The sequence below is a fragment of the Rattus norvegicus genome, chromosome 10 (genome assembly GCF_021556685.1).
Source record: "Rattus norvegicus strain SHRSP/BbbUtx chromosome 10, alternate assembly SHRSP_T2T, whole genome shotgun sequence".
In the NCBI taxonomy this organism is placed as follows: Eukaryota; Metazoa; Chordata; class Mammalia; order Rodentia; family Muridae; genus Rattus; species Rattus norvegicus.
Window position 1 is genome coordinate 78,761,719 of NC_141543.1, and position 16,825 is coordinate 78,778,543.

The following is a 16,825-nucleotide window of genomic DNA, read 5'->3' on the forward strand; positions in this document are numbered from 1 at the left end:
CCCAGCCCCCGCGCGGGCGCCCTGACCCCACCGCCCGCGGGCACTGGCTGAGCTCCGAGGCGGCGCGCCGGCGGCGGGGACGCCCGGAGGGGGTCGGAGCGGCTGGGGGCGGCGGCGGCCGGGCCGGGGCTCCCCCCCCGCCCGCGCTCGCCGCCGCGGTGGTGCGTCCCGGAGGTTACCGGAAGTGGCCGCGCTCGGCGCTGCCATGTTGAGGAGCCGCCGCTGCCGCTGCCGCCGCCGCCGCCGCCGCTTTGTTGTCGCCTCCTCCGGCTGAGGAGGCTCCCCGAGCGGGGGGAGTGGGGAGGAGGGGGGTCGGCCGCCGCAGCCATGGAGGCCAACTGGACCGCGTTCCTGTTCCAGGTACTGGGGGCCCCGGGGGGGCCGGGGGGCCAGGGGGGCCGGGCCGGGCTCGGGCGGGCGCTCCTCCCCTCCCGGCTCCGCTCTCCGGCCGGGCCTTAATCCCCCTTTGTTTTTCCGCCCGCCCGCTCCGGCGGAGCCCGGCCGCTGAGGTGAAAGGAGGCGGCCTCGCAGGGTGCGGGGGAGAAGCAGGCCTCGGGGTGAACCCGGGCCCCCCCAAGCACACACGCACACACACACCCTTCCCTCCCGCCCTGAAGGGGAAGGGAGGAGGCCGGCCGCTGTCACCACCGGGCGGCCCAGAGAAAAGAGGGCGCCGGGCCGCTGGGTAGCGCGGGCCGCTCGGCCACTGCGCGCCGGACCGGGGCCGCGCGGCGCTGCGAGGGGGTCCCCGGGTCCCGCTCCAAGTCCCCATCCATCTTTCGCTCGCGCTTTCGCGTCACCTCTCTTTTTGTGTGTGTGCTTGTGTGTTGACTTTCTGACCCTCCTCCCACATCCCGCGAATAGCGGGTATCTCTGGCTTCTCCGCCACTCCCCCTTCTCGCCGCCCCCTCGGGTGTACCCGACGGGGGGTGTTGCGAGCGTGGTTCCCGTCTGTAAACTTTTCTCGGTCCCTAACCCAAGTCCTAAGCGATCCCTGGCAGCTGGTCCCCTCGCCTCTGTCCAGCTCCTGCGGTCCCATTGAGCTTGGGGAATCCCCGGACCGGCGGGCCGGGCGGGGGCGGGGAGCGGCGGGGGCCGGGACTCCTGCAGGCCCGACCTTTCCCGGAGCGCGTCTTGCTAGTCTCGCTCCGCGGCCCGCTCGAATGTTCGCTCCGGCCCAGTGGGCGACGGGAAGCGGAGAGGGAGCGCAAAGTCCGCTTACAAAGCCCCCAGCTGAGTCACTCGTGGAGTGTGTGTGTGTGTGTGGGGGGGGTCTTCGCGTCTTTTTCTTCTTTTTTCCTTTTTGCCAGAAACTTCAAAGCTAGTGTAGCGGATGCTTCAGCCATACCCTTCCCCTGTTCTTCTGCCACTTTAATGCGGGACCCCTGTTTGGAACTTTTTTTTTTTTGGCTGCTTCCTTTCTGTTTGCAAATGCATTGATGTGCAGTAGAGATGAGCACACGCAGAAACTTCAGAACTGAAGGTTAGAAAGCTAGTCGTTTTTTTAAATGTGTCCTTCCCACCTCCCTCTTTTGAGTTATTTTCCTAAATACTTCTCGCAATTCCAAACGCATAGTTTGGGCGCTTGAGACCTTTGGAAATGCAGAACCTTCAAAAGATTATACTCTCAGCATCTGGTCCCATCCCGGTGGAGTTAATATAGGGAATTGGAGGATTCAAAATTACCCATTGTGTAATCTGGCTTGTCCTATTAAGACATATTTCAGATGTGGGCATTTTATTTTAAGTAATTGTTGAAGTAAATGGACTTACTAAAATTGGAAATTTTTAAGATTTTGCAACTTCTGAACGTCCCACTTTATCATCCTGATCTAGTGTTGGTTTTATTGTGCTTTGATGAGCTTGTTATAAGTGATGGTCAACTTAAGAATGCATTGGCAAAGAAATACAGAACTAGCTGGCCTGAGAGTTGGTGCAAAGAGAAGCTTACAAATGATCATTTTACAGTAGAAGACTGAGGGACTTTAGGTGTAGTTTAAACAATATTAGAATGAGTATCTGTAAACTTGGAGGCTGAACAAAACAAGTCCTTTATGTAAAGGAGAAACCCATAATTCATCTTGGGGAAGTTAGTTGAAAGATCCTACAAAATACTTTTAAACACTATTTAAACTATTCCCTTCCCGGATAAAGCTAATGCCAACCTATTAATTTTTTTCCATGAGGAAATGTGAAAGCTCATATTTAATCCCGGACATGCAGTGTGTGCTGTGAAAATCATTGCAAAAGCTGTAATTTAGAGCTGAGGACAGTGAGTAAAGAAAGCCCTTCCTATGGAAAGGTAGCAAAGACAGGCAGTTCTAGTTCTCAGTGACCCCCCTCCCCACACCGGGGAAATGCAGAGTTAAACTCCGTGTCTCAGAGCATCATGTTGAATTTATATCTTTAAGCAAGTTTTAATAACCTGCCTGCTTACCAGATAACATGGTGGGAAGTGAAAGTGTAGCTCTTAAAATGTTTGATGGATGATTTGTACGGGACATTCGGGAGATGACTCACTGATGCTAATTTGTTTCAGTACAAAATTTTTTACCCTCTGGCAACGGAGATTTCATGGTTCCACATCCTACCACCCTGGGTGATGAAATAATATTTCTGGTTTTGTTGTTGTTGTTGTTCTTTGGTTGGCTGGTTTTGTTTTGTTTGTTTGTTTATTTTGCCAGTCCCAGAGAAAGGAAAGCTTGAGCAGAGGGAGAGCTGTGCACTGGAGTTAGAAGATGAAATTTAAACTTTGATGTGACGATGCTAGTCAGATAAAAGCTTACTAAGAACTTGTATTTGAGAAATAAATCACTGAAATGCAGACCTCGGTTGTTATCTAACTCTCCCTCAGAGAACACTGAGGAAAATTGGCTTTCTTAGCCAGTGGAGAAGTGTCGGCTCCTAGCAGTCTGCAGAGACCGATTCTTCTGGTGGTTCTATAGCATTTTACTCAAGACACAGGGACCTGGTGTGGCTCTTGTGAGCAAGCATCAAGACGCTGTAGACCAACTTGTACTGCACAAACATCTGAATTGGTGAATGACAGGGGTTTTAGTAGTCCATCCTGCTAATGGTAGTTTAGAATTGAAAAATAGCTCGAATGTTATAAGTTTGAACTTTGTCCAGAAGATTCGCATTCCGCAGCGTCTGATCTGTTAGCCTTTGAAATTGTATATCCTGAGCTCTTCAGCTCTTAACTGTTTGCAGTCTATATGGAAACGTGGGTATCCTGCTTAGCTTGGAAAAGAGTAAGATCAGAGACCAAATTCTGATATCACCTGAGTGGGTGGACCCCAAGTTGTAAGAGCTGCACAAATAAAATTGAAAGTGAGCTGTAATTCAGTAATCCATTAGTTAGCTACAATTTTTGAGTATCATTCTAAAACCTGAAAGACATTTAAGTCAAAATCGTTAAATTCAGACCACTACCTTGCCTCCTGACCTTTAGGGGAGACTGGTTCCAGGCAATAGCTTCTGATCTCTCATTAAATGAACTTGTGGGATAGATGTCCCTAACTGTCAGAGGAGGGGCTCTGCCAGCCTCCTTGGGCATTTGCTGTTTTTGTTTTCTGTGTCTTTAATCAACTTAGCTAATCAAGTGACTTAAGAGTGTGATGGTAAGAAAAACCGAAGTGTCTGAGATGGGGGAATATGCTCTTCCTAGGATGTTATATGCTTAAAATATGAGGAACTTTTAGCTTTACTCTTTTAGGATTACAAAACTCAAGTATAGGGGCTTGGGTTTACTGTCATGTATTTCAAAAATAATGTTGGTAAAGAACAACATATTAGGGAGAGCTATTTCAGGAACTTTTTCCATCATTTTCTAAAATTTCCAAACGGTGGTCAGGCTCCAGTCTTGAAGTAGAGAAAGCACATCGTGACAGCATATATCTTACCCTATTCAAACCAGTGGATGTGCTTGCAGTTGGGTTTTCTTTCACTAGTGTTGGTTAAGGACACAAACTCCAGTAGAGGACTGGTGATCTGAGAAACAACTGGCAGGTGTTTAGCCCCTTCCCAGATGCCTTCCCAGGTGATAAATGACAGCTTTTATTGCAGCCAAATCTTTTAATAGAGTTAAGTGATGAACTTTCTATTTCTACATAAACTTACTAGCTAGTATATGTCTTCAGAGAGCTCCATTCCTGTCATTGCTTAGCTGTCCCTTCCTCAATCACTAGTTCTCTTCTTTTAGAGGGGGAGAGACTTGCTCCTTTTTTTGTCCTGAGTAACAGGCAGTAGATAATTGTGTTAGTCATATACAGAGTTTGTATGTTGATGCAGTCTAAGAGTCTGTTAAACACTTAGTCTTGAATTTAATTTTTTGACATGTTATTTAGACTTGGTTTCTGTATTGACAGTCAAAATGCAAAGAGGTTTCATCAGCTAATACGTGCCTCATGAACTAGGGTACTGTATACTTTAGTCAGCTGTTTGAAAGTATGATTGCTGTCAGCAGTGTAGATGCAAAAACATTTTGATCAGCTGCAGTTTTCATCGTTTTGTACCCAGAGCTCTTGAGAGTCTCTGCAGGTCTGCTGTAGAGAACAAGAGAACAGTGCACAGGCTCCTGGACTGTCTCTTCTGCTCTCCTGTCCGGAGCATGTTGAATGGTTAAGGTCACTGTGGAGGCTCAAATTCTCAAGTGTAAATGTTTGGTTTTAGGCCCATGAAGCGTCCCATCACCAACAGCAGGCAGCGCAGAACAGCTTGCTGCCCCTCCTGAGTTCTGCTGTGGAGCCCCCTGATCAGAAACCGTTGCTTCCAATACCAATTACTCAGAAACCCCAGGCTGCACCAGAGACATTAAAGGATGCCATTGGGATTAAAAAAGAAAAACCCAAAACTTCGTTTGTGTGCACTTACTGCAGTAAAGCATTCAGGGACAGCTATCACCTGAGGCGCCATCAGTCCTGCCACACAGGGATCAAGCTGGTGTCTCGGGCAAAGAAAACCCCCACCACGGTGGTTCCCCTTATCTCCACCATTGCTGGGGACAGCAGCCGAACTTCGCTGGTTTCAACTATTGCAGGCATCTTGTCAACAGTCACTACATCGTCCTCGGGCACCAACCCCAGCAGCAGTGCCAGTACCACAGCAATGCCTGTGCCCCAATCTGTCAAGAAGCCTAGTAAGCCTGTCAAGAAGAACCATGCCTGTGAGATGTGTGGGAAGGCCTTCCGGGATGTGTACCACCTCAATCGACACAAGCTTTCCCATTCGGACGAAAAGCCTTTTGAGTGTCCCATTTGTAACCAGCGCTTCAAGAGGAAGGACCGGATGACTTACCACGTGAGGTCTCATGAGGGAGGCATCACCAAACCATATACTTGCAGTGTTTGTGGGAAAGGCTTCTCCAGGTACTGCACTTTGCTTTGCTTTTCATTAGGGTATTAGTTAGCATCAGTTTGTGTCTGTGGTGGAGGCTTATGTGAGAAGGTGCATGAGCAGGGCTGCATATTGGAGGAGGTCGCTGATGAGTATTGTGTGTTTAGGTCTAACGCTGGGATGGTGTGATTGACAGGTGGAGACACAGCAGTTCACCTGTTCTGTCGTTTAAGGAGGGCCTTTGATAGCTCCAGGCCTTCATTTGGCACATGGATTCTCCTAACTGCAAATACCCCACACTGTCTACGTCCACTGGCGAGCAGATGGAAGAATCACTGTGCGGTCAAAGAAACTTTCCTGTTAGTTGGGGTGACCTTGAATATCCTTTTCTTTCTGCTTACGTGTGTGCCTGCAGTCCAGAAGAGGGCACTACATCTCATTACAGACGGCTGTGAGCCAGTATGTGGTTGCTGGGAATTGAACTCAGGGCCTCTGGAAGAGCAGTCAGTGATCTTAACCACCGAGCCATCTCTCCAGCCCGACCTTATTGCAGCTTTTAGGAAGATCATTCCTACTGTACCCCAACTCTCCTCATTTTTTATGTTGTATTTCAATTTTTAGAAAAAGCTATCAGAGTTGACTTAGTGGTAGTTACTTCTGGTGTTGAACTAAAACTCTTGAGTGTTTGTGATTGTAAAGAGTCAGGACTTAGTATGCTCTGAGGAAACATAACGGGAGGGATTAAGGTCTGTGTTTGTGATAGGAGAGGTAAGGAGATTTGCACTGAGGCTGGAGGGAGTTGGTAATTCTTGCTTTCTGCAGAATACTCACTGTAGTCGCCACGGTGCAGTGTCACATAAGTAGCATTCTCTCTGAGCGCTCCACTACATCTTCTGTTTGAAACTCTTTTACAGGCCTGACCACCTAAGCTGTCATGTAAAACATGTGCATTCAACAGAAAGACCCTTCAAATGCCAAGTAAGAGTTAAAATGACTTATCCTCACATAGCCCTTGGTGCACATTATCCAAAGAGGGAGCCAGTTGAATCTTGTGCTCCTGTGTGTCTTCAAGTCACTGATGGGAGTGAATGTGGTTGGTTCATTGGAATTCTAGTTTTATAATATGTAACACAGTATATTTTTATAATAAAAGATGGTTTTTAAATATAAGTATATTATCTTGTGTAGACACATTTTATGTAGCTCTCTTTCCTTAAGCAATGGCATTATTTGGTGATAGATGGGAAATGATTTTTGTAAATAATAAAAAAAATGTGCATGTGTATATACCTAAGTGTATGACTGTGTGTCGTGTGTGCAGGGCCTGAGCAGGTTAGAAGGTTATCAGACCTCCTGGAGTTAGAGTTACACATGGTTGTGTGCTACGTGGATGCTAGGAACTGAACTTGGGTCATGGACAAGAGCAGGCAGTGCTCTTAACTGCTGAGCCATGTTGCCAGCCCCTTTTGTAATTTTTTAAAATTTTTTATGTATATGAACATTTGCCTATATACTTACATATGCACCCGTGTGCATGCCTGGTGCCCAAGCAGGGAAAAGAAGGTGTCCAGTCTTGGAACTGGAGTTACAGATGCTCGTGAGCCACCGTGTGAGTGCTGGGAACTAACCCTGCGTCCTCTGCAAGAGCAACCAGGGTTCTTAAACAACAGCCATGTCTCCAGCCAAAAGAAGGGGGTCATTTTATAGTGCATTTTCTGTCATCACTGGGGTAACTGAATTTTCTGGATTTTCGTATGCTGTTACCAAATTGGAAAATTAAAAAATATATATTTAGATGGGTGATTTTATTTGATATAAACTGTGGTAATGAAAAAATTGAGAATTTTGCTAAATCAAATGACTGTCTCAGGCGTTCCCGATCTTAGTCTGTTGCTGGAAGTTCTCTAGTTCACCCTGCAGTTGTTCGTTAACGACTGCTTTATTAAGTAAATGACTTGAGGGTTGGGGATTTAGCTCAGTGGTAGAGTGCTTGCCTAGCAAGCGCAAGGCCCTGGGTTCGGTCCCCAGCTCCGGGGAAAAAAAAGAAAAAAAAAAAAAGTAAATGACTTGAGCTCCAAGAAGAATGTAACTGGAGGAAGGAGGAAGGAGGCGAGTGCCGCTGAGTGAGGATCAGGCCCTTAGTCCTGCAGGGATATTGTGATAGCTGTCAGTCCTGCTCCAGGAGGCGTCAGGTAGCTAACTGTCTTGTTCAGGATTGCTCTGCTTAGTGATTTGCACAACTCAGTTTAAGTCTAGGCTTTTTGTTTTGTATTGTTTTGTCCCTGCAGTGCTGGGAATTAAGCAGGTACTCTATCATTGAGCCCCACCTCCAGCCCTAAATCTAGGTTTAACTGAGTGTGGGGCTCACATCTTTTCACTGCTCTGTGCTGATGTGTTTTCTTCCCCCAAGACACAAGCATCTAAAATTCTAAAATGTTTTAGTGTGATCTGTGATTCTCAGTAACACATGCAATGAAAATTATACTACTTTAGCCAGCTTGCTGATTTATGTAGGGTAATGTGTAAAATATACGTACTTTAAAATGAGTTGAACAGGATAGTCTATATTTAAAAAAAGTTTTCCTCCCTCATGCAGACGTGCACTGCTGCCTTTGCCACCAAAGACAGACTACGGACACACATGGTGCGCCATGAAGGCAAGGTATCATGTAACATCTGTGGGAAGCTCTTGAGTGCAGCGTATATCACCAGCCACTTAAAGACACATGGGCAGAGCCAAAGTATCAACTGTAACACGTGTAAACAAGGCATCAGCAAAAGTAGGTGGCGTTTCAGATTGCTTCGCATTTCATAGTGATAGAAATCTAGGGTTTTCAGTGTATCAAAGATAACTGTACTGTACTCTCAGGACTGTATTAATGTTTCTCCTGTTTCCTCTTATCATGGGAGGGAGCGCATTGGTGCTGGAACCATGCTTTAAATGCATACATGCAAACAACAATGCTACACGCTCCATTCACTTGCTTCAGTTCCACACTTGTCTACTACTAATAACACCGCAGGGCAGAGTTTCACTCCAGCTGCTTCAGGGTTGTTTAGGAGGCTCGATAGGAGCGCTGGTGCTTAGAGTTGAAGCAGCTGAGTGTGCGCGCCCTTCACACCTGTATTCCTAGAGCATGGGAGGTGGAAGCAGGAGTATCAGAAGTCCAAGATCAGAGCTCACTGTACAGTACATGTGAGGCCATGCACGAGACTGTATCTCAAGATAATGTAGTACAACTTAATATAATAATAATAACAATAATAATAGTAGTAGTAGTAAAAAAAAACAAGCCAAGGATGGTGGCACGTACTTAGAATCCTAGCACTTGGGAGATGGAATTGGGAGGGTCGGGAGTTTAAAGCTAGCATCACCAACAGAAACAATTTGACACCAGCCTGGGCTACATGAGACCTTTTGTCCAAACACGCACACAGACACACGGAGGGGGGTCATATCATAACAGGCTTGAATATTTGGCTTGCCTTACTTTCAGAATTGAAGACAAAATATTCCAGAGACTTAAGGATAAAATTTAATGCTTAATTTATCCAACTTTTTATTTTGCAAATTTCCCTAACCACTAGAACAAAGTTATTTTCATAATTCTGTATACTATTACATATGTATTTCATGCAACAGAAATGTCAGGTTGTATAAGTAAATATTCACAAATGGCATAAATAAATGGAAAGGTTAAGTATGTATTTTGTTTTGTTTAGTTTTGTTTTTGTAGCCCTGACTGACTTGGAACTCAGAGATCTGCCTTCCTCTGCCTCCCACGTACTAGTTTTAAAGCTATGTGCCACCATACTTGGCTAATTTTAATGTATTCTAATCTCATCTACTTGTGCATCTTTGTGAGTACATTGGGTTTATTATCTAGCATGCTACACTTTATGAAAATTTACATTTAATGTGTGTCTTTGTGATAAATATGTTTGATAGATTACTAAACCCATGCTTATATTATCCAACTTCCTTTTGCAAAGATAATTCCTTTTTAATATAGCTAAGAATTATTCTCTTTCTTATAGCAGCTTTCTCTAGTTGTGTAGATTATTGAGAATGATATTTGATGGGCACACAGGCCATGTGCAAGCATAGAGACCAGAGGGAACTTCGGAGATTTGGTTCTCTCCTTCCACCATGTAGGCCCCAGGGGTTGACGTCATCAGACGTGAAGCCAGATGCCTTTACCTGCTGAGCCAGCTTTGTGGCCTTAGTGTCCTGATTTTTAGCGAGATTATTTGTCTTGCTTGATATAGATACATGGGGGAGGGGATGCACTGTATCAAGAGCTGTTAGTTAAATGACAGCGGTTATAGAGGCACAGGGGGTCAAAGCATCTGGTTTTGGGTGTGTGTGTTGGGTTTTGGAACAGGGTCTTACTATATAGTCTTGGCTGGCCCGGAACTCACAGTGTAGACTATCAGATTGATTGAGAACTCATAGAGATCCGTCTGCCTCTGCCTCCTGAGTGCTGAGATTGAAACTGTGCCACCACGCCTGGCTTGAGTTTCTTTGCTGTTGTTTCTGACAGGGTCTTTTGCCGAGAGTGGAACCCAGGCCTTCCAGCATGTTAGCTAAGCACTGTTACAGCTGACCTACATCTCTAGTTCCTGGGTTTAGATTTGAAAATGTGGCTGCACTTTTTCAAGGTAAACACAGTGTTTGTGCTTTGTCTTTGGAATAGCTTGCATGAGTGAGGAGACCAGCAATCAGAAGCAGCAGCAGCAGCAGCAGCAACAGCAGCAGCAGCAGCAACAGCAGCAACAACATGTGACGAGCTGGCCAGGGAAGCAGGTAGAGACACTGAGACTATGGGAAGAAGCTGTCAAAGCGAGAAAGAAAGGTAAGAAAGGGCTGTCAGTGCTCCAGGCATGGCTCAAACAGTGTTAAATTTAGTAGTCCAGGTAACGGAAGTCTGGGGAGCACAACACTGTCCACCCTGGTACACTGCTCACAGTGCTGCTTTACTGGACAGTGTTTAGTGCAGTCTATTGGCAACAGAGCCTCCATTTAGGACTTTATTACTGGGAAATGTCCTCAGTGCTTCGTGCCTTGTTCTTCCTGTGGACTTACTTTTTGTAACATGCACAGTCAAGACTGGGCTCCTTTTTTTTTTTTTTTTTTTTTTTTTTTTCCCCAATTTGTTTTGAGACATGGTCTCTCTCTCTAGGCCAGGCTGTTCTGGAACTCTGTATGTATACTAAGCTAAGCTGGCCACAAAGTCACAGAGATTGGCCTGCCTTTGCTTTCCAAGTGCTGGGAGTAAAGGCGTGCACCATGATGCCCATCATGGGCTTCTTTTTTTCATTTTGAGGTGAAGGAGCTACCCTTGTGTAAGTTCGTTTCCTCACAGCTGATCTTCTACTTCTTAGGGCTGCTCTTGCCGTGACCTTACTCTCCTGCCGTCTCTGGTCTTGGCTCTGGGTCTCCATTAGACCTTCGAAGGGCTGGCCCTACCTTAGCATGTCCGCACCTCTGCTGTTGAGGACATTGTAGAGAGTAATGATAACTGTGGAATCCTTGGAAGTAATACTGCGAAGGATGTTTTCACTAGAGAAGGAGTCAAAGTGTTTGTAGTAAGAGGATGCTTGAGGGCTGGGCACAGTTCAGTGGTAAACATTTCCCTTCTGTGTACAGTACCAAAAGTTTGATCCTCTAGAGTGAAAAGAAGACTGGAGGGGAGGCAGGGAAGTGGCACCCGAGACAGAAACGCCTTCCTTTGAGCGAGATGAGAAGAACCTCAGCAGTGACATCATCACCCAGGAAGCAGAAAGCACGTGTGCCTCTCCCGTCCCACTCCATGCACGCTGTGTTCCGTTGCTCTTGAGTCTTTTCTGTTTGCTCTGCACAATGAGACTTGTTCAGCTCATCTTCTGACCTGCGTTAAACAGAGTGCTACTGTGTTCCTCTTTGTAGCTGGAGTTGCTCTCTGTTAGTAACACATTTGGAGAGAGGAGACTGCTATATTGAAAACCTAATGAAAATCTAAACATGAATCAGAAATGTCACTTTTTTGTTTGTTTTTGTTTTTTTGAGACAGGTTCTCACTGTGTAGCCCTGGCTATCCTGGAGCTCCCTATGTAGACTAGGCTGGCCTCAAATCCAGAGAGCCACACCTAGCCAGAAGTGTCCTTTAAATATTATACCTGAATAAATGTTAAATTCCCAAACCTGGATAAAAGTCAGATAATCATTGAGGAAACTTTAGCTTTATAAATTTCCCAGGCTCCGTTTCAGTTTCTCAATCAAATGTCCCAACAGTCTATTTTAAAAAAAATATGAAGCCTCTCTGGCTGGTTTCCATCGTCAGTCTTGTGTGGCAGCTCCTAGTGTGTAGTGTGGTGCACACAGCTAAGTCACACCAATCAAAGAGGGCTGCTCACTGACCCGAAGCAGTTTGACGCTGTGCACACCTCAAGCTGTAGATTTGAATGGGCATCCAAGGTCTGTCTCCTTATGCTCTTTTATGTCATATTGATAGGAGGTACTGGATCTTCTTGAGGGGGAGGGAGGTGCACTGTCACCTTCTAGGGATTTTCATAAATTAAGATTTATTATTTATGTGTATGAATGTTTTGCCTTAATGTATGTCTGTGTACCATGTGCATACCTGGTGCCAGCAGCAGCCAGAATAGGCTTCGGCTCCTCTATAACTGGAGTCACAGATTGTTCTGAGCCACCATGTAGGTGCTGGTAGAACCCAGGCTGTCTGCAAGGGTAACATGTACTCTTCACTGCTGAGCCAGCTCTTCAGCCCCAGGAGTCTTGTAAAGAACTATTGAAGCATTGCTGGGAAACAAGGGCTGGGGTTCCTCAACAGGCCACAGGACTTCCTTGCTTTTCTTAGCCCTATTTGGTGTGCTTAGAGGTGTGCGTAATGTGTGCAGTTAGATGATGCTGGGCATTACTAGATAATTACATACATAATGTGTGCAGTTAGATGATGCTGGGCATTACTAGATAATTACATACATAATGTGTGCAGTTAGATGATGCTGGGCATTACTAGATAATTACATCAGCATTCGAAGGAAGAGGAAGTGGGGTGGGGAGGAAAGAGGAAGACAGTACGGAGTAGTAGCTTCTCCCTTAATATAAAAAGCGTTATAAACCAGGCGTGGTGGTGCACGCCTTTACTCCCAACATTGGGGAAGTAGAGGAGGTAGAAGATCTCTGTGAGTTTGAGACCACCTGGTCTACATAGCCTGTTCCAGACCAGCAAAGGCTACATAGTGAGACCCTGTCTCGGAAAGAAAAGAAACATTACAAATTACATTATTTACAGTGACTCAGACAGACACTGAAATAGTGGTCATCATTCTTTATCCGTTTCTAAAACCTCAACAGAATGTGGCTTTACATCTAAGAAGCCCTAGACATGTTGTGTGCATGAGTACACCCTGCTAGGTACAGTGCCTTCTGAGAAATTGCTGGCACAGCTCTGTGTAGACAAGCTCTTTCCTGCTGGCCTGCTGCTGGTTGACTCTTCCCAGGAAAGACTATAGAACTCAGGAGAACTGCATGAAGGACGTGAGAACGTTTAGCCCTACTTAGAATGACTTGCAGAAGCTAAGAGCCTCTCAGCATCTCTGTGAGGTAGGTAAGTAACTCCGAACTGAAGTCAGAAGTTCAGGGCTAAACAAGCCACTCAGGTCTTCCCAAGCATCAGAGATGAGGTCCATATAGTGGGCTCCCTGGCCCCAGGGTGTGCTTAGGCGGTCCTTGCTTTGTATTTGATCACTTCGTAGAAACTGTAATTTGATTTATTACATGTTCTTTTAAATTAAGAGGAATTAGTTCAGAAGCTGAATTTTGCTTATAGTTTTGAGAGTCTAAAGTCCCCCTTTTGTCTTCTCCTTTTAGAAGCTGCCAACCTGTGCCAAACCTCCACGGCTGCTACGACACCTGTGACTCTCACTACTCCATTCAATATAACATCCTCTGTGTCGTCTGGGACTATGTCAAACCCAGTCACAGTGGCAGCTGCAATGAGCATGAGAAGCCCAGTAAATGTTTCAAGTGCAGTTAATATAACCAGCCCAATGAACATAGGGCATCCTGTAACCATAACCAGCCCGTTGTCCATGACCTCTCCTTTAACACTCACTACCCCAGTCAACCTCCCGACCCCTGTAACGGCCCCAGTGAACATAGCACACCCGGTCACCATCACCTCGCCAATGAACCTGCCCACGCCTATGACATTAGCTGCCCCTCTCAATATAGCAATGAGGCCTGTAGAAAGTATGCCTTTCCTGCCCCAAGCTTTGCCTACGTCACCGCCTTGGTAAACAGTATTATAAAGTCAAAATGTGGGTAAAAGTAAATATTTACCAGCAACTTACCTTTAGTTGATAAAAGCAAAAGCAGACTATGAAATTGGGAGGTTTTATTATATTAGTTAACAAGAGTGTAGTAGCTCCAGTTTTGCTGGGGTTGTTCAAAGTAGGGTGTGTGTAACGTCTCACTGGACCACTTTAGTCTAACCAGGAACCCTTTAGCTGACAGCATTGCTTACGCAGGAAAGTAGCTGGCAAGGTGAGTGCCAGAATTCAAACCAATCATAAAATCCATTCAAAATAAAGAAGCATTATTTGTTTTTAATACATCAGAATCATTTTATTGTAAACACTAGCAGAGTTTCTCCCTCGGTACAAGGTGGGTGGTTTTAACCTGGAGTCTAACCCACAGACTGAGAGCCGTGTAGCAGTGTCTGTGGTTTTGTTTGTATGAGTGAATAGAGGCACCGTCATAATAAAATGCATCTCAGAGAATATGCATTTTACCTTTGGGAATATGTTAATTTCAGGCAGCATTCCCTATGGGAAAGGTGATACCAGCTCTGATATGCAAAGCATATGATAATTTATCATTCTAACTTCAACATATAATAGGGATTGTGACCTGATATTTGGAGATGTAAATATTGCTCAGCATATTAATCCTGATGGAATATAGCATTGTAGTTGACTTTTTTTTAAAAAAAAACAAAAACTTTAAAAAAAAAACAAACCAACAAATTGTGTTTTGATGAGAAAAGGCTGCGGCTGACTGAGGGGAAGTCAGGTGTGCACGCAGCAGGCTCCTTAGCGGGTCAGTAGATCCTGTTCCAAGAGTGACGAGAACTTTGGAACAGTTTAAATCTATTGCTTTAAATTGGAAGACATTGGAGGCACTGGGATGTGACATGCCCCTCTCTCTCCCAATCAGCGTCTGTTGATGCTACAACAGGCACAGGTGTGCTAGATGCTCACTAGAGTTTATGTCTTATATGAAATTGTATACAGTTTTTATTCTAACCACTAACTAGGTAGTATGCCCCTTCAGAACAGCAGAGTGTATCCCCCTCCTTCTGTTTAATCAAGTATTGTGCAGATTTGTTCAGCTTTGTAAATATGGACATCACTTTCTTTTCCTTTGTATCCGCTTTCTGGAGTTTTCAGGGAGGCAGCTGTCTGCATGCTCCATGGAAACACCTGCAATGATTGTGCACGTTGAGACATGTGCTTTTTGTTTCTTAGCGGGATGCTTTACCCCTGTACATACGGTAGAAACCAAAAGCTAGGGGAACAGACACTCTATACACCATCATGCCACACTTCATGTTTTCAAAGCATTGCGTTAGAGAAGAGTTCATTCAAACCAAGATGCTGTAATTGTTTTTTTACATTGCTATATGTTTTGGGTCTTTTTCATTTTTAATCTTGCATTTAAGAGATATGGAAATGAGTTTTAGCCCTGCAGAATGCATGCAGGGCTGTCACACCAGATGACTTCCGTTTGTTTATACCCCACTGTGTCAGTACAAACATCAAAATACCATGCGTCTGAGGCAGACTTCCTACATCAGGGACAGGTATCTGTGTGTCACTATACAAAACAGTTCTAGGGGATGAACTACATAGTAAAAAAATTAAAATAAATAGTACCTAGTGTAAAATAATTTTATAAATGATCTTTTGTACTTTAGGACATTAAATTGTACAACTTTTGTATATATAAAGCTTAGGAACTTTCTGTTTAGCAGGAAGGCAACACATTCCTACACTTTTAATGTATATGTTTGTTATAATGTCCATGTAAACATGCCCTATGTTTGTGCCTTTTAATTAGTTTGTCTCAATAAACAAAATGTAGAGAAAAATATGTAGCTATGACTTTGTTACAACAGTTCTTATCCACAGTTGAAAATGGTTTGTTTTTAAGTGTAGATCATTATGTGTGAGCTCCTGCAAGGGCTCATGGGGGAAGGCCTAGGGATGGCACTGCTGAGGCCCTGGAGGGCAGTGGTCACGTGCGGAGGAAACCCTCATTTCCTGGCATGTGTTCTGCCCACTGGGCCTTGTCATCTCTTGTGCTGGCAGCCATGGTCTTTCTGGCCAGACAACCCAGGCCTCCTCCACAGTGGCCAAGGAGCAGTCCTCAAAGTGGGCAGGTGTGGGCCCTTCCCCCAGGCTTCAGCGTGGTCACAAGATCCTGAAAGTATTAGTTCTGACGGAACAAAAGGTATCTACTAGAAATGATTGTAAACAGGAGTGAGACTTCATTGTATGACTTCGGTTAAAATGCTATTTTGTATGCATACTTTATTCACGTAAGAAGCTTGTCTGCAATAATAAAGCCACGCTGTGTCTTCTTTGGGGAGGGAGAGAGTTGAAGCGGGATGGGCGAGGGTAGGGGATTGCAGAGGGGGCACAAACAGGCTGTGGGGTGAAATCCTGTGTCTTGGAACTGAAACTGATGAACTGATTCAACCGTGTGTCGAAGGCACCGACGGCCACCACTCTACAAAAGGCAGAGTATGTTTTCCCTCCTGGTTGTAACCCAGCGGAGAGCTTTCCCTTTATCAGATTGGCAGCTAAACAGTTGTATTAGATAATCTTCAACTCTGACATCCAGCCTGTTCTGCTTGCTCTAGGGCTCGCTGCTTGGCCTGCATCTACCTTTTACTGTGTATTCATTTCCCTCCTAAGGTGTGCTCCTAAATGAAGGTTTCTATGTACGCAGATGATGATTTTACCTGTCAATACCAGCACTGTATTACTAACATGCAAAATACTGCAGATTTATTTTGACAAATTAAAGTTAACCAGTCACAACTGTTATGATGGATTGCTTAATGCTGCAGAAGCTTCCTCGGTCCCCTGCGATGGTAGAAAAAGGATTGACGTATTACTTCCCCAGGTGTGGGCCTCCTTCCCAGGTATACACTTCCTGTTACTGGGCTGGGAAGGGAGGGGTGGTTGGTGCCATGGTGCCACAGAAGAGGGCAGGTGGAAAGGCATCAGACTACAGAAGGGTAAGCACCCCTGTGACCCAGCTCCACTAAGGACTGACAATAAGGCAAGGGTAGACATTAATTGTCATGTAAGGCCTCCAGGGGGCTGGTTAAAGGCAGATGTGACAAGTACCCAAATGACGATATCGCAAAGTATCTATATTCTGATACTTCATTTAGTGGAAACCTTTTGGTGCCTC

The 16,825-nt window shown here is 45.3% G+C and overlaps 1 protein-coding gene across 6 annotated transcripts; it reads left to right on the forward strand.

The window, feature by feature from the left end:
• The first annotated feature begins 205 nt into the window (after positions 1 to 205).
• Positions 206 to 16,452, forward strand: Vezf1 (vascular endothelial zinc finger 1). Of its 6 annotated transcripts, none has more exons than XM_087570701.1 (6): positions 206 to 360; positions 4,672 to 5,366; positions 6,249 to 6,312; positions 7,913 to 8,114; positions 10,032 to 10,190; positions 10,985 to 16,452. In XM_087570701.1, exons 1-6 carry the CDS (start codon positions 328 to 330, stop codon positions 10,996 to 10,998), a joined length of 1,167 nt encoding a protein of 388 aa, XP_087426827.1. In that variant the 5' UTR covers positions 206 to 327; the 3' UTR covers positions 10,999 to 16,452.
• Positions 16,453 to 16,825: the final 373 nt, after the last annotated feature.